This window comes from Lissotriton helveticus, chromosome 3_1 (genome assembly GCF_964261635.1).
Source record: "Lissotriton helveticus chromosome 3_1, aLisHel1.1, whole genome shotgun sequence".
Lineage (NCBI taxonomy): Eukaryota > Metazoa > Chordata > Amphibia > Caudata > Salamandridae > Lissotriton > Lissotriton helveticus.
The window spans coordinates 441,964,913-441,987,656 of NC_136061.1; the positions used below are offsets into that span (position 1 = coordinate 441,964,913).

A 22,744-nucleotide genomic window follows, 5' to 3' on the forward strand; every position below is an offset into this window, starting at 1 on the left:
GTTGTGAGTAGATTGCTTGATAAGCAAATGTATGGCACATCCTTGCTGAGGTGAATGCTTGTGGAGTGTTCTGTACAATGTGATCTATGTTTTAATGTGATCTGTCGATTTAATGTGATCTGTAAATGTTAATTCATACAGCCTGGTCTGAATTTCTGAAGTTTTGGTTGACGGTGCACTGATTTGCTGAAGTAATTGCATTGCTGTTTCCTAGGCAAAATATTAATTATTGGCTGAATCTGCAAATCTAAACCAACCCACAGTTCATGAATCAGTCGTACATGTTCTTTGATATGCCACAACTTTGTTTCAAGCACTGTTGACTTTGACTGTTAAATGCATTTGTCCATTTTCTTTATGATTGTCACAGTTCATATTCTTGCATATCACACACCAAAAGAAATCAATGTTTGAATAATTGGAAGGCGTCCGAGTGTACTTACAGTTGTCCATGAATAAACATAGCCGTCAACGTTGTACACTGGTAGAACATACACATCTACATTCTGGAGCAACATTTGTATTTTCGGATCATGCTGGTGGTTTTGCACAATCTGGAAATGGAAAGGGTACATTAGAACAGCAGGCTGCCTGCTACAGATCAATTACAAAACGTGAATCAGCAAATGGCTCCGTGCGAAAGGCTGGAGAGACAGGAAGTCTGTTCTTAATCTTCTCAACCCAGGATAATTGACTTCCTGCAGTTGATGAAGTTAAAAAGACAGAGGTTGCTGTGCAATCCCCGGCTCTTTGATAATCTTCTCAAACAAACCTGCAGGAATACTCTGCCTCCAGGGGACTTTACAACAAAAGGCTGGTTGGAAAGATCAGTTACAAAATATTTTCTAAATATCAATAGCTCTCTCTCTCTCTCTCTCTCTCTCTCTCTCTCTCTCTCTATATATATATATATATATATATTTTTTTTTTAACGTGATTCTCAATATGGATGACTAAACGGTAGTTTTCTATTGTATAGTTCGCAGTAACTACTAAATACTCACACAATATATTCGAGAATATTAGGCCCGGGTAGGATGAGGGATTTGACCAAGATTACAAATTCTGGATACTTAAGTGCTAAGGTAAATTTATCCTTAACCTCTAGGCATTTACATGAGTAGCATAAGCAGCGATGTCATGTATGCTACTGTTCCCTTGAGAGTGTGCTGTAGACCAGTGGTTCTTAGCCTTTTAACTTTTGTGCACCCCACTTAATCATTAGTGGAACCAGAGGGCTGCTCACTGAATCATTATTGGAATCCGGCGACCCCCATTAGTCATTACTGGAAGCCAAGGACCACTGCCTAGGCATTTTCAATGATTAGAACCACAAAACAATACAGGAAAATACAGAAATAAGCTTTCATGAAACAAATACACAAATGACTACATATTTTAATGAATTCACAAACAAATATAACAAACAAATATAGTTATCCAATTGTAACTTTACTAGGAATGTTTGAGACTTATTTTCCATACTCTATTCTGATTGATGCACTTTTCCCAGAAATTAATCTGAATATAGATCTTTAGGGGCAGATTTTCAAGCTCCTTGCACCTCCTTTCAGCGCCATTGCCTCACTTTTTTTTACGCAACGGCGGCACTACATCTGCCCCATATTTACATGGATGCAGATGCGTCACCTTTTCACAGGCTGCATCACTTTTCACCTGTGTGAAAATTGCCTGCATCGCCTTAGATTTTAATTAATGCATGGTAGGCCTTCCGTCGGAAAGGCCTACCTAGAAAATGCTGCAAGGATATTTCCAACTTTTTTTGGGGGGGGGGGGGGGGCGCAGCCTTTAGCTGCGTTTCCAATGCATCACAATCCATACGCCTGCCAAACCCAGGTATAGGGATGATGCATTGACTGTGCCCAAGGGACCACACTAGCCGTAGTGACTTGATTGCAATATGCAATCAAGTCACAATGTGAGTGGGCCACCAAAGGTAAGTATATGCACGTAATGTCACAATATGTGACATTACATGCTGATGTCACAAATACAAGTGGGCCCTATTCCCACTTACATGCGTCACATCCAGGACCAATATGTTCGATTGCAAAGGGACTTCGTCACTTTTTTACTCTCCAACACATTGGTCCCCATTCAGTAGTAGATGCGTCAGTTAAAACTGACGCATCGCCTCTAATTTTGATGCATTACTGGAGTTGGGTTGGTTTTCATGCCAACTCCAGCAATGCGCCAAAAAACCCTGCATCATGGCACACCATATTGTGAATACAGCACATCCATTGTGGCACAAGAGTTTCTCCCGCATGCACAAGAAAACCTACACATCGCTGCTTTCATGCAGCAATGTGTCCGTTTCTTGTAAATGAGGCCCCTAGTTTTTCGCTTTGAATTTTATGTCCCTTCACATTTACAGAATGTACCAAAAGAACATTTTACTTGTTTATTTATATACACTTTATTAATCTGTTTATTTAATGTTCTAAGCAGTCGTGGGCCCCCTGAGTAGGCTTTGTGGACCCCCAGTGGTACCCGGACCCCAGGTTAAGAACTACGGCTATAGACTACACCTCCTAATTCAACGGTTATGCTACACCTTCTCATTTAATATGAATATCCAACAGCTCTTTTTAAAGTGAACTATATGTAATAGTTCCTGTTGAGTGATACACAGTCACTGCATTGGCATGCTAAGGTTACACTTACTCTTTATTTCTATCATTGAGTACACCATTTTATTGAGCGCTCTGTATAATATACATAGCCATTAAGTTGAATATTCTACAGACTGCCTCCCATCATTAAGTTGAGAGTACACTAGGTTCCTTGTGGATTCTGTATAGGCTATGGTTGTAAGAGATCTTGGAGAATACTTAATTTGGTTCAAACCATGCCTGTGAACCAACTTCTAATCTTTTTTTATTTTCTAAATTTCAACATTTACCAAATTTTCAAAAGTAATCTAGTTATTGTTATTGTTATGTTAGATTTATATCGCGCCAAATCACCTACAGGTCTCTAGGCGCTCGGAAATCGATGGAATTTATACAATAACTTCATGCAACACAAAGAGGTAGTGCAGCAGCCAATTTACATTGCACCCAGAACCTTTCCAAACAGCAATGTTTTTACGGACTTTCTGAACCGCAGGAGATTCACTTCTCTGCGTAGCCCCTCAGGCAGTTTATTGCATAGCTGAGGGACCAACACTGAGAGGGCTCTCCCTCCCTTGGTTACCAGTTTGTACCGAGGGCAGACCAGCAACTGAGAATCAGAAGATCTGAGTGTTCTTTTTGGGCTATACACTTTCAGACGGTCTCTGATATAAACAGGTGCATGGCCATAAATTGCCTTATGGGCCGTGCATAGACTCTTAAACTCTACCCTCTCTTTTATGGGGAGCCAATGCAGGCTCTGTAGTAGGGGAGAAGCCTTAGTCCTTCTGGGGAGTCTAAAAATCAGTCACGCCGCGTCGTTCATCACAACCTGCAGTCTATTAGTCAGAGTTTTGGGGAGGCCTAGATAAAGGGCATTCCCATAATCTATTCTTGAAATAATTGTCGCCGCTACAATTGTGTGCAACATGGACTGAGAAAGAACGGGGCTAGCTTGCGTAACTGCCTGATGATATTCGTGCAGCTCCCAACAACAGAGGAGATTTGGCTGCCCATTGACAAGTCACAGTCCAGCTTAATCCCCAAGCTCTTTACATTTGCGCTCGGCTTCGTGGCCCTAACTCCTGTGGCTAGTAGTGCCTTTTATCTAAAAGTGTGATTTGCCAATTGGGTTTGGAGTCAGAATTACATAGGGCCTGATTCATAGAACTAGCATAAGACAACATCCTAAACGTACTACCATTTTGGTAAGTGCACTTACTCATTTTGGTATTTACAGAAGGCACTTACCCATTAATGACTAAGTGCTGTCTGTGAATTCCAAAATGAGTAAGTGCACTTACACATTTTGGTATTCACAGAAGGCGCTTACTCATTAATGAGTAAGTGCCTTCTGTAAATACCAAAATGAGTAAGGGCCTTCTGTGAATACCAAAATGAGTAAGTGCCTTCTTTGAATACCAAAATGGTAGTAAGTTTAGGATTTTGTCTCAAGTTAGTTCTGTGAATCGGGCCCATAGATCCTTCCTTGCTTTAAATTTTTCCTCACCCCTGCCTCTTGTACTCCAAATGCATAATGTTTACATTATTTTTTAAATTGATTTTTTATTTTCAGTTTATATCAAATGGCCCCACCTTCCTACCTTCCTGTATGCCTTTCCCCATTTTCACCCCGCTCTAAACTGGTCTCACTCTGCCCATTACTTTTGGTCTGTTAAATTGTAATCTGATGTTTTCTGTGATATATCATTAACATTTTACACAACCAAATTTTTTGCATACAATACGAGCCATTCATTCAATATGTCCACCATAAACAGTGTGCAGGCTTTTCTCTCATAACACCTTAACCACACCCACCTTTTCCCAACTCCAAATAGTCCACATGCTCAAGAATTAGCACTGCCCAAGAGGTAATTAGCGCCATACTGGGAGCATTCAAATGCATTAGCTTATTGTAAGTCAAAAATGCCTCCTGGCACAACACCCCTCTCCTATACACTCAATGAGACAATATTTTTATATACAAGATTTAGAAGGCAGTATTTATGTCAGATGATATTTTTGTGTGAAACTATTACATCTAATCCCCATTCAACCTTTCAAAAAGGACACCAGAGATTGCAGAAGTAGAATGTGCCTTAACCATTGTCATAGGTGATGTTTATTGGAGTCGTTGCTTCATGTCTAACTACTCCCAAAACAATAGAATGTTTTCTTCCATGTAGGACTTCATACCATAGTTTGGCTCCAAAATTGGCATAAGATCACCAATTTCCACATTATGGTTCATTTAGATTGGAGGTGCTGTATTAGTTGAGGGGAGTGATGGCTTCATTGCGAACTCCACAACACAGTTTGAGGCATAAGATTATTGGATGAGAGCAGTACAGGCAAAGAGTAGGTAGCGAGGTCAAGAAAGGATGAAAAGAGCGATGAAGGCATATCAGGATGCGCGATGGGGGCACAGTTGAATAAATGGACGGTAGACACCATCGAGGGAGAGAGGCTATTTCCACCATTAGTGCAAACAGGAGACGCACGGAAGAGGAAGGAAGAGGATGACAGTGACACTAATGACAGGCTGTTAGATCGGTTGCTAGCAGAGCGTCCACCTCCATACAATCCAGATTCAGTTGCGGGAAGGCGAGCACTAAGAAACCAAATGGGAGAACCCCAGATGAGCGCTAGGGTACTGGGAAAGATTCCAACAGGAATGGAAGGGACAGGGATGCCAGCATTGGGAGGTGCAGAGATGAATGGAGTTAATGGTGCTACGCAGTTGCCGGAAGCCCTTCCGGTATTGGGCACCATTGGACCCATAGTGTCAGTGTACAACTAAAGGGAGGGGGGAAATAGTTGCCACTCACAGTCAGGAGTAGGAAAAGGGATTAATGTCAGAGGAAATGGTATGGTGAGCGGAAATGGTACATTTCTGGTGCCTGTAGAAGCCATTACTCGGTTACCAGCCACTGCAGACTCTTACGGATGGTGTATTGGGTCTATTGAAATATGATCAGCGTCATTGGCAGACTCACATTCAGAGAAGTCGATGAGATAATAAGTGGAAATTTGCCCCTTGAAAGGATAGAGCTTTATGAGCAAGATGAGCTGTTTGTAACGAAGGATGTTACCCATAAGGCAAGGAGAGCACATCAGAAGCTGACAGAAGTGGCCTGAAAGTTCGATGTGGATTTGTCCAAAACCAAAATGTTACAGGGAGGTGATAGGTTAAATTACAGCGATCGAGAATTGGAAGAGAAAAGAGTGATAGGATTGAAAACCTACATTCGAGAGTTGACTGTAGGGATACACGCATGGAGCATGCTTGATAAGTGGGAGGGAAGGTAGTCCAAGAAAAAGAGTGTCAAGAAAGGGATAGAAGATATGCAGCCTCCGGGAGGAGGAACATCAGGAGTGGAGTGTGGAAAAGTAAATTTTGCCATGTTCTGTGTCCCTACGTGTCATCCATCATATGTTATGTGTGCATGATTAAATATGCATATGCATTCCCCATGTTCGATTCAAGACACAATTATAGTTGTGTCCACCTCTAATATGCCAGTTTCCAGTCCTCGTGAGTACTACGAATATCAGGCCTATGTAAAGCTACGTTGCCACGTTTCTCAGTGTGCACGTTATTCCATTGTAAAGTCCCCGTTTCTAGGCCTCAAAAGGGCCTGGACACCGGATTCAGCTCCTGTCTCCTGAAACCTCGCTGAGGAGCGATACAGCCCCCACCTGTATCCTCGACCCTTCACTTACTTCCTGCCTCGCAGTGCCCGGTTCAGCTGGCTCTGCCTCTGAGTCTGCCAAAAGTATGTTATAGTTCCAGTTATCAGTTCAGTCCTCCTTCTCTGCATTCCTAAGCTACTGAACCTCATCAATAGTTTCCGTCATTGTCTAGCCTTCACGTCTCCACGTTAGAGAAATACTGCATTTAATGGTCATTTAATATTCTTCATCACGCACTACATGTAGAATAATGCATGGTCCAGTCTTAGAATGAAGTTAGCCTTTCCCCTCCTAACTTATAGTTTATATCAACATGTTCTCTAAACATCAGATACTAGATACTGTTTAGGTACATGTCGCCCTGACTCTCCAGACTTCAGTCTCTGCTCCTAGCACAGAGTTCATAGCCCCCAGCTTCTCCTAGTGATACGTCATTGCCAGTTTGCGCGCACCACCAGGTTAGAGGTCCCGGCTCCTCAGGTAGCCCCCTCCATGGTTTCCGCCCCATTCATGACATATTCTGTTACGTTTGCATCACATGTCTATGTATACGCCCTGTTACCCCCACTTTTACCTTTATCTTTCGCGACTGCTACGCGTCACGCCTATTGCTCCACCCACTGCTACGCTTACTGCAATGTAATGCTATGTGTTTGCGTTATGTATATATACTCATGTACTGTTATTAAAAGTTACTCCTCCTTTGTCCTTATCCTTTTTCCTGCCCCAGGCAAGCGCTTGCCATCCTATTCCTGTGCAGGTTGTCCTGTTCCTGTCCTTTATGCTGTAATAAACCTGCAAACTCCTACTACCTCGAATCTTGACTCTTATTTTATTGAGCTATCTGTTATTCATTTAAGTATTCAAAAATAGGGTATTATTTATTTATTTACCACATAATGGCGCCCGAATAGGGACTTGCCCTTTCCCCACGCGCCGGTGAAGCCACGCCGGCCCCCTGACCCTCTGCAGCCGTGACGGAACCATACCGTGCACCGGCAGATATTTCTGCTTCAAGTATCCCTCAGGCCCACGGAGGAGACGGAGGAGGCGGTCCAGCATCCAAACGAGACGGTGGAGGAACGCGGCGAGTCCCGACCAGAGCCCAAGCCAAGAGTCCAAGGTCCGAGGTATCCGGAGGTCCACCTGTAACTGAAGTCCGAAGTTCGTCGTCCGTCGTCGTAGCAGTTCAGTCCGATCCGAGGCCTTCCGTTCTTGCTGCCCGGTGAGTACCATTACTGGGGTAGTATCTAGACAGGGTCAATCTAAATTGACTCTGGTCCGTGGGTTGGTGGTACACAGACTCACAAACGAAGTGTTCACCTAGGTGGATACGGGTCTTGATGCGTCCCTTTATGGGACCGGTATGTTCCGTACTGTTTCAGCAGTGCATCCAGTAACTCTAGTCTGTTCCGTTCTCGAGAAATTCTTGTGTTTCTGTTTTTCAGTATTCCAGGTAATATTCTGTCCGAACTGTTATGTTATGATGTTGTTCAATGTATTTCCAATGTCGTGGTATGCCTGAATTGTTCTCCAAATTGTTATTGTTTCTCGTGTATTGTATTGTGTTCCGATTCAAGTTTACAATGTCTCTCTTTTCGAGATTACGTCAGCTAAAAACTAGAAAAGGTTTGTTAGAAGAAGCAGTTCCTGTTCCGCCGAGGGACAGTCCAGGTCACTTTATGTATCAGAAGCATGGCATAAGCGCCATATTGTATCTAGATTTATGGGTAGAGTATACCAAACAGTTAGAAGAAAAGTATAGATGGCCCGTATCGGGTACATGGGATGCCGAGTGCATCATGCGAGTAGAAGAAGCATTATGGAAAAAGAAAGCCAGACAATCACAGAAAGATGCCATTGAGTTATGGCGTAAAGAATCTCATAAAAGAACCGAAAAAGAAATCAGAAAGTCAGAATTAAGTAGAGAATCCTTAGAACGAGCACAAGAAAAAGAACTAATCGAGATTGGTGAACAAGTCAAAGCCGAACAGTCAGACAGACAGAGGCATGCCCTTAATAGGGGTATGTATCCTCTCCTTGCCGAGGGCTTGCCAAAAGCGACCCCAGAGGCATCCAGTAATTTCCCGCCACCGTTAGTTCCGACCAAGCTATGTCACAAACAGACCGCAGCTGATATTTTTATTTCGTCCTATTTGGACGACACAGTCCCAGAATATGCAAATCCTGTTCGTGCTCCGCCAGTCCCTGTAAATCAGGCACTTCCCGCTCCTCCAGACACCGGAGTACCTGTTACGGTACCCCCGGTCCAACCCGCCATACAAGTCCAGCCTGCATTTCCATTCCCCATTCTGCCAGGACGAAGAGCCTCAGTAGACGACTCCAGTTTAGGGGCCGCAGGGGGAGGTACTCCTCAAACCCCGCCGCCACACAAGCGTTTAACGACAGCCGAATTACATGCACAAGCGTCACAGCGTACGCCCAGACATCAGACTGTAGCAGAAATAAGAAAATCCCTTGCCGAATGCTGCTATGATCCAGTCCCAGGCGAGGATAATATGGTTTTATATTCATTCCGCGTAAGAAAGGTGGCCGAGTATCTAGTCACCTTACCGAATATGAAAGAAGATCTAGACAGAATATATCGTTTCATCCGTACAGGGGATGATCCAGAAAGCATTAACGAGGCCATGTCTCAAAGGAAAGCCGAGATCCAGCTCATGATATTAAAGTTTCTGATCAATTGTCTAATAAGAGAACAAGATTACCCGTCTAAAGATCCAGCGGAAATGAAAATCCTGACAAGGTGGAGTGATAATATAGCCGAGGGTAAGCACAAGACCGTCGGTGCTGTGGAGAGTATGTACAAGAAAATCCGTAGAGAAATAATAAAGATACACGAACAACGTAAAGCAGCACAAGTAAGCGAGAAAGAAAGTAATTCTGATACTGAAGAGGTAGAAGACGAGAATCCCTCCAGAATAGCGTATGTAGGAAAATCTAGATTTCCAGATCGCCATTTACGCCTAGAACACAAGTCTACTTTCCATCATCCAGCACCAGAACAAGATTCTCTAGAACAAGTATTCCAAGCTACCGATCACATTCTGAAATCACGAATCGGTTACAGTGAGTTAAGTACCATGCATGAACAAGAACTAGCCCGATCAGCAGTCCGATGGATTACTGATTCTACCACTTTTCCAGACGAAATAGTGGCACAAATGTTTCTGAAAATGCCCCCAGCCGAACAACGACTGGCGGGTATGTATATGATCCAGCACCTCATTACATTGTATGAGGGTCAACACTCTGATCCAGGCCCGTTACATGATGTCCTGAACGAGTTACTCCAGTATAGATGGAAAGGTCTAGGTACCGACTTAATTAGTGTCATTCTAGAACAGCGTCACAAATATAGAACGTTTCTGAACCCGCATTTTGTTCATGTCTCACCCCCAGAAAGTAAACCATTTTACATGGAGAGACAGAATCCGTTACGAGAAGTCCACCCAGTTAGAGGAACGGGTGGCGAACTAGAACGAGTGTTTGTTTACACTCCGATTACAAAGATGGAACTCCTCGAGATGAAGAAATTAATTCCCTGTCATGACAAAGATCCAGCAGGGTTCCATAGAGAATTAAAAGACATGCTCCGTATGGGAGAATACACGTATCCAGATATAATTAAAATGTTAAAGGTTCTGCTGCCCGCAGGGGTGTATGAAAAGCTCAAGGAAAAAGAATGGGAGGTGGGAGAGAAAAAGATCGATTGGGCAGTTCTAGAAGCTGAAGACAAGGCACGAGTACCAGGTACCGGTCTTGGAGATAAATGTAAAGAATTACCGGAATTATTAATACAAGTTTTACCCAGATTATTGACAACTAGAAAAGAAGACTGGGATGCAATCTCAGCCTGTAAACAGAAGCAAGACGAGGATATTAGTGATTTTTATTCTAGATTTGAAAAGTGTTTTAGTATCAACAGTGGCCTCAAGACAAGTAGTGAGTCATACCCTCACCTTTTTGTTACCAAATTAGTCGAGAATTCAAGCCCACCAATTAAAAATCGAGTTCTGAAAGTCGAAAGTACCTGGCAAGCTAATACCCCGTCCCAGATGTTGCAAATGCTCCAATACCACCAGAATAGAATCAGAGAAGAGCAAGAACACGAAAGAAAACGTATGAAAGACACAAAAATGAAAGTACTAGTTGCACAATCTGTTCCTCAAGACAGTCAGAAGAGGGGTCCGAATCAAGCCAGTCATCCTGCAGCTCCCGTTAAAGGGAACTGCAATTATTGTAAACAGCCAGGTCATTTTATAAATGAGTGTGCAGTTCTGAAACACAACATAGCTACCGGTAAGACTAAAGAAAGACCACGTCCGCCTAGACCAGGACAAGTTTCACAGACTCCTCAGTCACAGAATGCACCACAGACAGTTACAGCACCGCAACCTATTGCTGCAACACAGCATGTTACATCGCAGATGTACCAGTATGCACAGTCTGAGTATCCAGAGTACCAACAGTATTCATGAAACAGCCTAGAGAGGGAGGTAGGCTTGCCTCTCATCGAGATACCTGTAGATCAAGAAGGTCCCTATGTTCACAGTCAAGTATTAGGGAAAGACAGAAAGTTTTTGATTGATACAGGGGCAAGTAGGACCACAATTAGTCACGCCGAAGTTCCAGGGGCTCCGCTCTCAGGCTCAAGAAATGTTTCCCTTGGATTTTCAGGAAAACCTATCGTAAATGAGATTTCAAAACCAGTTACTCTAGAAGTAGGTCCATTGTCCCGCACTACTGATCTGTTACTTACTAAATCATGTCCAGAAAATCTATTAGGCATTAAAACACTGAAAGAGTTAGGTGCAGTTATATGCTGTTCCCCAGAGGGAATACGACTGTTCCTACGTGACTTCAAGGGTCACTATGTATTACGAGATTTTGATTCAAGACTGTCTAATGTTCCGCAGCACTTATGGGCGCAAGGTCCAACTGATGTTGGTTATATGCAAATCACACCCTATCGTGTGACTCTCAAGCCAGGTGTAGTGTTACCACGAATCAGACAGTACAGATTGCCACCTGAGGCTGTAGCAGCCTTATCCAAAATTATTGACGAGCTCATGGCTCAGGGAGTGGTTGTAGAAACTGACTCCAATGTATGTAATTCTCCGATCATTCCAGTCATGAAACGTACTGATCCAAATGCACCCCCAGTATATCGATTAGTGATTGACCTACGAGAGCTTAATAAATGTATTATTCCTCAGTACCCAGTTGTCCCAGATATCTCTTCCCTATTAACGGCCATTGATTCCGAAGCCACGTTCTTCACTGTCATAGACCTCAAGAACGCATTTTTCAGTGTCCCTATTCATCCAGACAGCCAGTTCCTTTTCGGATTTTGTTTAAATGGAAGGAGCTATATGTTCACACGAGCTCCTCAAGGTTTCACAGAAAGTCCTAGTATTTACAGTCAAGCACTCAAGAGACAACTAGACAACATTCACATGCCAACTGACACTGCCCTGCTCCAGTATGTCGATGATCTACTGATCACAGCCCGTTCTGAACGTGCTTGCGAGCGAGCATCACTGACAGTTCTGTATTTCCTGGCCGAGATGGGGCACAAGGTGTCCCCTTCTAAGCTTCAATTCTGTGTCCAGCAAGTGGTATACTTAGGACACTTACTGTCCAAGAGGGGTAGGCAGTTGACACCAGACCGTATCCAGTTAATAGCGAGTCTTCCCCAGCCCAAGACCCAGAAGGAGGTACGTGCTTTTATTGGCCTTACTTCTTATTGCAGACAATGGATTCCTCAGTATGCATTTCTAGCTAAACCACTGATACAGTTAACGACACAGGAGGCAGCCGTAGCGACTGTCCTCCCTTGGACATCTGAACATACACTTAGTTTCAATGAGTTAAAGAAAGCCCTATGCCAAGCTCCAGTTCTAGCTACACCGAACTACAGTAAGCCTTTTACACTTTTCGTTACTGAACGCGAAGGTACAGCATTATCTGTTCTCACACAAGATCAGGCAGGACAATACAAGCCCTGTGCTTATTTTTCGAGCACATTAGATCCTGTAGCCCAGGCTCTGCCTGCGTGCCTCAAGTCAGTTGCAGCCACAGCACTAGCTATCAGACAAAGTGATTCCATAGTCTTAGGACACTCCTTGACAGTACAAGTTCCACATTCCGTGGAAGTTCTTTTAAACCGAACACAAACTCAGCACTTGACAATTGCACGTTTAACTGGTTATGAATTGACACTGTTCCAGCCACACATAGAAATCAGACGCTGCAACATCCTGAATCCTGCTACACTGTTACCATCAGTTAATTCAAATCCAGCCACACATGATTGCGTGGAAGTAGTTAACATTACGACAAAGCCAAGACAAGATCTGACAGATATTCCGTTATTAGATCCCGACCTGACACTTTATGTGGATGGTTCATGTATGAGAACAAGTACAGGAGAACTAGTCGCCGCGTATGCAGTGACTACTGACACTGAAGTTATTGAAACACACCGTATTGATACCCTGTCCGCTCAAGCAGCAGAGCTAGTTGCTCTGACACAAGCCTGTATACATGCCAAGAACCAGAGAGTTAATGTTTACACAGATTCACGCTACGCATTCGGAGTCGTACACGACTTCGGAGTGCTCTGGCAGGAGAGAGGTTTCATGACTTCTCATGGAACCAAGATTCAGCATGGTCTCCTTATTCAAGCTCTGTTAGATGCCATACATTTACCGACATCTATCGCTATCATGAAGTGCAAAGCACATACGAAAGTTACTGACACTATTTCCCAAGGTAATGATCTAGCAGACCGCACAGCCAAGCTTACAGCACAGACTCCAGACATTCCAGTTAATCAGACACATACTCCAGATCCGGCTACATGTATGACAGTTAAGGACCCTACACAAGATGTCATAGACATACAGTTACACGCTACTCCCGAAGAAATCAAGAAATGGTCCGAACAAGGAGGGGTCCAGACAGATCAAGGATGGTTAACGAAGGGTAGAGCCACATGGTTTCTCCCCGACTCTATGGTTCAAGTCATTATCAATACCGCACATAGTCCAGCACATTTAGGAGAAAAAGCCATGTTAGACAGTATCCAGAACATTTGGTTTAACAAGCATTTACGAGCTGCAGCCAAGCAGAAAGTCCGTACCTGTATGATATGTTGTCAGTTTAATCCAGGTAAAAGTGTCCCGGTGGAACAAGGTGGATTCCAGCCTCCTGACCACCCTTTTGAAGTCCTCCAGATGGATTATATTCAGATGGAGCGATGTCGAGGTTTCAAGTATGTCCTTGTAGTTGTATGCGCTTTGTCCAGGTGGACAGAAGCATATCCAGTCCCAGATTACACAGCCGCGACCACTGCCAAGCAGTTGGTTCGTGAGTTCTTCCCTCGTTATGGACTCCCTAGAGTCGTATATTCTGACAACGGCCAGCCATTCTCATCTGAACTCATGAAGCACGTCTCCCTGTTATTAGGGTACCAGTGGAAGTTTCATTGTGTACGCCATCCTGAAGCAGCCGGTCTCGTAGAGAGACATAATCAGACTCTAAAAATTCGTATCGCAAAGGTGTGTAAAGAGAAAGGTGTGGACTGGCTAGTAGCTCTGCCAGTTGCTTTGTTTTATATGCACATGGTCGCACATTCCAGATCAGGTCTGTCCCCGTCGAGGTCGTTTTCGGCCGCCCCCCAAATATGTGGGGTACTCCTAGACCCCGAAGTATTACCGATGTTTCAAGTAATATGCTGACAGATTACCTAGCTTCCTTGATGTCTGCCCTCAACTCATGTCGTTCACAGGTTGCCGCCGCATTTCCAGACAATACCGAGGTGGCACCGCACGAAATCGTTCCAGGATCCATGGTGATGGTCCGCAACTTTGACAGATCAAGTCCGCTGGAGCCTCGTTGGAAAGAGCCCCGACAGGTCCTCCTCACCACCCGTACAGCCGTGAAGTTGGAAGGTCGCAAAGGCTGGGTGCACCTTTCTCATGTCAAACAATTTAATGGACTGAAACCCGTCTTAAAGAACATTTCCCAGGATTTGAAGGATTGCCAAAATATTGTTCTCAAGGACTGTCCCGCAAAAGACATTGCTACAACCCCTCCCCTGTTAGAAAAAACTCCGCAACAGGAGTACAAGCTAAAACTTCGGTCTAGTAAAATAAGTCAGTCAGTTTGATTGTCTAAGTCCTCCCCTAGGTGAAACGGTTAGACTGTTTCTGACATGTATAAAATAGACCCCCATAATGAGAGAGTTAGTCAAAACTCAATCCGATGTATCGTTTTTCTATGTTTCATATTGTTTCTCAGCATTATGATTTCCTGCACCAGTTATGCATTTTACTTGTATTTCCCAGTCCTTCATGTAAATAAGTCTGCTAATGCTACAGTAGAGCACACGTTTAGTGATCTGCCTCCTCATGAACTCTCTTACCGCCTCGCTATGCGAAATAACTCATTCATCCGCATGTTACATTACTCACACCAGACCAGCAATACTACTAATTGTTGGGTGTGTGGTCGACTCCCCCCTTTCCAGACACCGAAGGGAGTTCTGCCACTTTTTCCTTATCCGTTTTCACATAATGGTTCGTGTGGAGCATGGTCCACGTTAACGTCTAGATCTAGATCTAGAAAATGAAGTGTATAATTTAGGTAATTATTCTTCGAATTTCATGGTCTTGAATGTTCAGTCTGATACTACTCCAGACTTACCTGCTATTTCAGTACTACCAGTCAAAGGCGAATTATGTGTCCGAAATTATGGTTCTGTACATGTAGGACACAGTGAATGTACTACTATTGTCAAGTATAGTGACAGTGGGAAATCTATTTTCAAAGCTTCACGTCATTCTTATTTTATTTGTGGTCAAACCGCATATGTTCGTTTGCCCCTCGATTGGGAGGGAACCTGTTACATTGCCTTCCTACTGCCACCAGTTTTTCTAGCCCCACCTGATTATCATAGAAATACACATCTAGTACACATTAGACATAGAAGGGAGTCCCCAATTGTCGATTATACTGAAACTGCTCTAGAACAGTATACAGATTTCAACAGAGGGTTCTTCTTCTTTATAGGACCTATCCAGAATAGTAAACTGATCCGTAGGTTAACCAGAACCCTCGAAGCTGTAGTAAATGAGACTGCCTCTGCTCTAGGTAACTTAACCGAAGAGCAATCTGCTATGAGATTTGTCGTTTTACAGAATCGTCTCGTCCTTGACGTCATACTGGCCGATAGGGGCGGGGCCTGTAGAGTCATCGGATCTAGTTGCTGCATTTTCATTCCAAATAACGCGCCGTCTGTTTATTCAGCTATAACCAGACTCCATAAAATTGCCCATCTGATACACCAAGACCCAGGCACCTGGACATGGTCCGGTTGGTTCTGGAATATAATTTCCGCATGGGGATGGAAAGTCTTGTCCTTTCTAGGTATTGCAGTAGCGATCATATTTAGCTGCTGCCTCTGTATACAATGTGGCCCTGCGATTTGCGGCATTTGTGCTACCTCTTGTATTCCTAGTCCCAAGCCCCGTTCTAAATCCCGTTCCAGGATAATTCGAGACGAACAAATGATACTGTATGAAATGATAGACGGTATCATGAAAATTGATGTTTCCTGATGGAAACGTAGTGACAAGGAGGGAATGTGGAAAAGTAAATTTTGCCATGTTCTGTGTCCCTACGTGTCATCCATCATATGTTATGTGTGCATGATTAAATATGCATATGCATTCCCCATGTTCGATTCAAGACACAATTATAGTTGTGTCCACCTCTAATATGCCAGTTTCCAGTCCTCGTGAGTACTACGAATATCAGGCCTATGTAAAGCTACGTTGCCACGTTTCTCAGTGTGCACGTTATTCCATTGTAAAGTCCCCGTTTCTAGGCCTCAAAAGGGCCTGGACACCGGATTCAGCTCCTGTCTCCTGAAACCTCGCTGAGGAGCGATACAGCCCCCACCTGTATCCTCGACCCTTCACTTACTTCCTGCCTCGCAGTGCCCGGTTCAGCTGGCTCTGCCTCTGAGTCTGCCAAAAGTATGTTATAGTTCCAGTTATCAGTTCAGTCCTCCTTCTCTGCATTCCTAAGCTACTGAACCTCATCAATAGTTTCCGTCATTGTCTAGCCTTCACGTCTCCACGTTAGAGAAATACTGCATTTAATGGTCATTTAATATTCTTCATCACGCACTACATGTAGAATAATGCATGGTCCAGTCTTAGAATGAAGTTAGCCTTTCCCCTCCTAACTTATAGTTTATATCAACATGTTCTCTAAACATCAGATACTAGATACTGTTTAGGTACATGTCGCCCTGACTCTCCAGACTTCAGTCTCTGCTCCTAGCACAGAGTTCATAGCCCCCAGCTTCTCCTAGTGATACGTCATTGCCAGTTTGCGCGCACCACCAGGTTAGAGGTCCCGGCTCCTCAGGTAGCCCCCTCCATGGTTTCCGCCCCATTCATGACATATTCTGTTACGTTTGCATCACATGTCTATGTATACGCCCTGTTACCCCCACTTTTACCTTTATCTTTCGCGACTGCTACGCGTCACGCCTATTGCTCCACCCACTGCTACGCTTACTGCAATGTAATGCTATGTGTTTGCGTTATGTATATATACTCATGTACTGTTATTAAAAGTTACTCCTCCTTTGTCCTTATCCTTTTTCCTGCCCCAGGCAAGCGCTTGCCATCCTATTCCTGTGCAGGTTGTCCTGTTCCTGTCCTTTATGCTGTAATAAACCTGCAAACTCCTACTACCTCGAATCTTGACTCTTATTTTATTGAGCTATCTGTTATTCATTTAAGTATTCAAAAATAGGGTATTATTTATTTATTTACCACAGGAGGCTTAACCAGTGCGAGAAGTACCAAGCGGAGGACATGTGTATGTGCCTTGGAGCAGGGGTGACTTGGCAGCCTTTTCTAATGATTTATTCTGCTGACGGAGAAGCCTGTTGAGTGGTACAAGCAAGTTGAATCACTTTGTCACGATTTCGAAAGTACTGTTGATTGATTTGAATACTTTGTTTGATATTGTGGTGCTGAGTGATTTGTGGACGGCCTGTCAAATGGCAGTTGAATGGCCATCCACTGAACCCGACCGAGACCCCATTACAATTGGTCTGTCACCTTTGGTTATGAAAAAGATTGAACAAGTAATCACCTGGTTACAGTTCAAAATTTTGCCCCAAGATATTGACTGGGTTAAACTAGATCGGACTACCCAAGAGCCCAAGGAATCAGTACATTCTACTATGAAACGCTCATACAAGCCTTTGAGCAGTATAGTGGGTTGAATACTTTAGATTCAAAGGACATAGGACAGTTTGTCACCAAATTCGTCCTGGGGTTGAGGCCAGAATTTAGCGTTATGATCCAGCAGATTCTGATCTGTTGGCAAAACAAGTCCGTGGATAAGATTTAATGGTACGCCAGATATTGTAGTGATGAGGTGGACTCGAAACATAGGATAAGCTGATGTTGGTCCAGATGAGGAATGCAGATAGAGTAGACCAAGTGCAGTCGAATGGAGGAACATTGGATAGGAATCATGGAGAAGCCCAGAACATGTCGGGTCATGGAAGGGGGAAGCTCACAAGATCCCATGACGGGGATAGACATCGGTCCCCTAAAGGGAAGCACTGCATGTCATTTTTGCCACAAAATCGGGCATTGGAAGCACGAGTGTCGATTGAATCCAGCGAATCAGATCCAAGATGAGGAAATATTTGAGGTACCCGAGGTCGTATATACTGTGACGAGGGCCAGGTCCATACATGGAGGGGGGTCTTAGTCCACATGTGCAAGTTCCCCAACCTCCGAGGATTTGACAAGGGAAACGAGGGTAACAGCAGATGCCCTTTATTGAACCTCTAGATGAATTCGATCCAAACCCATTGCAATGACAGTGCCTCAGGGGGGCGGTGGACTGTACCCTTGGAACAGTCTTAGAGGTAGACCAGAGAGCACTGTATGTGGAGGCAGATGTAGACGGTCAGCCCATTACATTCTTGATTGATACTGGTGCTACCTGTTCTACTGTGAGGTCTGCAGTAGTCTCAAACCTACCCCGCTCAGTACAATTGATCCAAGTTGTAGGAGTTGCTAACAAGAGAATGACTAATCCATTGTGAGAATAAGAACCTTTCAGAATTGTCACCAATTTGTGGTGTGCGACTTGAGTCCAGTCTGCTTGTTGAGCTGTGACCTTTTATGCAAATTAAACTGTACCATCTATTGCACACCTTAGGGAGTAGAGTTGCAGACAAATGAAAATGACATTCCATTCAAACTAGCAAATCAGAATCTCAGCATAGAGATGTTTCCCATGTTGACAACTGAAGATCGGCCATGCGACCTGAGGGATTCAGTCTCTCTGGAGGTGTAGGATTTAATCGGGGAAGAGATAGGATTGATCCGAGGGGTTGAGCCATTTAGGAAACAGATTAAGATAAATGCTGAATTTCCAAGAATTCTTCAGTACAACCTGATGTTGGAAACAGTGGCAGGAATCAAGCCTGTAATTGAGTCTATGATCGAACAATGCATTCCGAAGGAAATAATGGGGAGCCCATGCAATTCCCCTATAATGGGACTACAGCAGCGGAGTGGGAAATCCAGAATCATGCAAGACCTTCGGAAGGTCAACACAATTGTAGTTCCATGTTGTCCTGTGGTACTGAATCCATCAGTGATCTTGTTTCAAATTCCTTGTGACGCTGAATGGCTTACAGTGATTGATTGATGTCAGGCATTCTTCTCGATACTTTTGTTTTGTGGAAAGTATTTTTATTTAACAAACAAACAGTTCCAGTCAGATACACATCATACATTGGGTCATCATATAATATACTCGTCACATTGTGCGGGGAGTACAGGTGTATCCAAACAATAAAGCACGTGTATCCTGAGTAGTTCAACATAGTACACAATAGATGCGTTTTGTGCTCCCATGCCCACATCCCTCTGGTCCCATCCCATTCTAAGCTCTGTATTTCTCCCAGGGGCACTATATCTTTTCCTACTTCTTAGGGCAGCCTCTGCTCTCATACACCACCCTCTCTGCCAGGCGATATCAGTCCATGTCCGCTTTCCAGTCCGACAACTTGGGAGGTCCACGTGCACCCCACAGAAATGCAATGTTGCATTTAGCGACCCCACCAGCTAGCAATAGCCAGATTTTTGTATGTGCGGGTTATCTCTCCTCCCCGGTAATGCCCAATAAAAGCCAGCATTCCTCCGGTTGTATGTGGATCCCCGACATCACTCCCGCCACACTTGTCCAATATCATTGTATTATTGGCCATTCCCAGGGAATGTGAAAGAACGTACCGGGTAATCCGCAACCCCTAGCACATTGGTCTGAGTCCTACAATACGCCTGATTGATTGATTGAAGTTTATACGGTGTTTTTGCACCACATAAAGTAGGCGTGGGAGGGCTATCATTTTAACAGAGTTGTATATAGCGTAAACTTGACCCGGAGGTATCGGGTATCAGAGCGCTTTACATAGCACCAGTTGCGTTACATGAGGACACATTCATTTCTGTTAGGCACAGGGAGATTAAGTGATCTCCCTGTGCCTAAGTTATTTTGTCCTCCCTATCCTCCACTGTCACAATCGGCAGGGATAGATCCGCCAGCAGTTCCACAAACTTGTGCTTGTTGTAATTTCTGTGACCCAATCTCGATCCCGGTCTTGCCTCTCCAACCACGCAATTAACTTGTTCGCTTTCTCACCAACATCATATAATCGTCTTTACGTGGACAACTCATGTTGGCGCGCCGCCTCCTCCCGTAAATCTCTCACTTCCTTCTGCTGAAGGCGAAGCCGCAGAAGCAGCCCCTGAGTGTCTGGTGCCTCCCCTGCCTGTTCCTGTTCCAGGGCCCCAATCTGACGCTCCAGTTCATCGCACTTGGAGTGTCTTTGATTCCATTTTATACCCACCTCTGCTTGAATTTATCCCCTAATCACCACTTTATACACTTCCCAAAGTGTGCAGTAAGAGTCGACAGACACTGTGTTCTCATCAAAGTATTGTTGAGTGCACTTCCTTATTTTGTCCTGCAAGTCCCTATCTTTAAGGTGCCAGGGTGCAATTCGGAGGGGGAGTCTGAAGTCTCTAATAGGGCCATGAAGCAGGATCTTCACCGGGGAGTGATTAGATGTACGCCTCACCATGTGATGGGCTCCGTGAAAATGTTCCGCGTGAGTGCATTGTGTAAAAATATAGCCTTATTGAGACCTGCTGCCATGCTCTGCGGAAATATGTGTGTACTGCCTGCAGGAGGGATTAATCAGTCTCCACATGTTTGAAAGGCCCATCGCGGAAGCAAACGTCTGCAGTGGCCCAGCCACCTCAGCCCAGCTCTGTCACGTAGCCCTATCCCATTCCTGCAACATCACGTCATTCATGTCCCCTCCCAATATTAATATCCCGGCTATCATGTCCAACAGTGTCGTGCTTAATTCAGGGAAAGTATCTGTATGAAGTCTGGCATGTATGCGGAGCACAAATTTATGTGGGGGCCTTCCATGTCCCCGCGAGGGCACAAACCTCCCCAGTGGGTCTCGCCAGAGGCGGCCCGGGATGAACTGAACCGTATTATTAACCAGGATCACCACCCCCCTGGAACCTGATGTGAAATTCGCATGTGCCCGAAGGTTGTAGACACCGATTTAGCGCCAGGTAATGGTGGCCACGTCTCCAGAAGTAGAATGCGGTATGGGCATGTCTACGTAAATATTGAAGGACCGCAGTTGGCGTGATCTTATCCCCTAACCCGTTAACGTTCCACAACAAGATTTTCAATGTCATCGCAGGTTGGCTGGCCATGGTAACATTCGGTAACCTTGTATTCTCATTCGCACACAGTGCCCACAGCGAACCACCTGCACCCCAGGGAAAACCCTCGCTGCCTACCCGCAGTTGCGCATCTTCAGCTGGAACATGAAAAACATCAAGCATTTTGCATATCTTATAAAAACTGCAACAAAATAACCCTTTAAAACTCCCCCCTCCCTACAGCACTGCACAGTAGGTTTATATCTACCCACCACCCCAATTTGCAGAGCGCCTGTCACCCATAGTGTCTCATATAAACCAAGTTGCGGCGCCTGATCCACCCTCCCTCACACCTGGCCTCCCTTCATGCTCGAGCCTGATACATTTTAATTCAAGTCCAATCAGAATACTTTGCGTAGAAGTCCTTGTATTCTCCCAACCATTATTAATGTCCTGCGTACCCCATGTCCATTTACTAGTGACGGAAGCTTTCTGGGTTGTGTCCATAGTAGAGAGAACCCCAATAATCTCTTACCGCTCCCCCGATGGCTGCAGTTCATTACTCACAGTAATCCCTTCCCAGAGCATTCCACTCCATTCCAGCTCCAGGTTTACTTGCAGTTCCATTTTCTGGCCTGGGCCTGCCTGTTTGTCCACGCTGCTCCCGGTGTTGTCAATTTCCGGCCGTGTGCCAACCATTTAATCAGTCCCATGTTTCCTCCAGGCTGCTGAAAAACCACACCTTACCATCCGATTCAACCCTTAACTTGGCAGGGAATATCATTGCATACTTGAGTTCTTTTCGCGTAATGATCGTTTAAATTCAAGGAAACTATGACGTTGCTTTTGAACTTTCCATGTAAAGTCCAGGAAGAATGTTGTATTGCTGTTTTCAAGGTGGAACCGGGTACACAGTGTACCGTTTGCAATATAGCATCTCTGTCCCGAAAATGTAATATGCGCGCTACAATAGGTATCCCACCCGGGACCCTACGCCTCGCTAGATTGAAAAGAACTGGGACAGGCCTTTGGGCTGCAAGTACTTTGCTACAAGGTCTTCGACAAACAAATCTGTTGCCTGTCCCTCCGCTTGCTTCGGTACCTCAAGAATTCTCACATTGTTATACCGGATCTTCCCCTCATAGTCATCCAGTTGAGCTTCCATCGTGCTGGCGCTGGCCTGAAGTTCTTTAACTTGTTTTTTAAGCATGGCAGAATCATTGGTCAATTCAAGTGACGTGGCCTCCACCTCCTTGATTCTAGCATTCATATTGTGTATGGGCCCGATTTGCAGAACTAACGTAAGACAAAATCCTAAACTTTCAACCATTTTGGTATTCACAGAAGGCACTTACTCATTTTGGTATTCACAGAAGGCACTTACCCATTTTGGTATTCACAGAAGGCACTAACTCATTGATGAGTAAGGGCCTTCTGTGAATACCAAAATGAGTAAGTGCACTTACTAATTTTGGTATTCACAGAAGGCACTTCCTTCTGTGAATACCAAAATGAGTATGTGCACTTACCAAAATGGTAGTTAGTTTAGGATTTTGTCCTAAGTTAGTTCTGTGAAGCGGGCCCTAT

General features: G+C 44.4%; 1 protein-coding gene across 1 annotated transcript in view; it reads right to left on the reverse strand.

Moving 5' to 3' along the window:
* Window positions 1–22,744, reverse strand: part of CPO (carboxypeptidase O) — a 476,286-nt gene that overhangs the window by 117,052 nt on the left and 336,490 nt on the right. Inside the window, exon 6 of the mRNA XM_078683635.1 lies at window positions 444–554. Coding sequence (XP_078539761.1) covers window positions 444–554 — 111 coding nt within the window. The remainder of the gene's footprint in view (window positions 1–443; window positions 555–22,744) is intronic.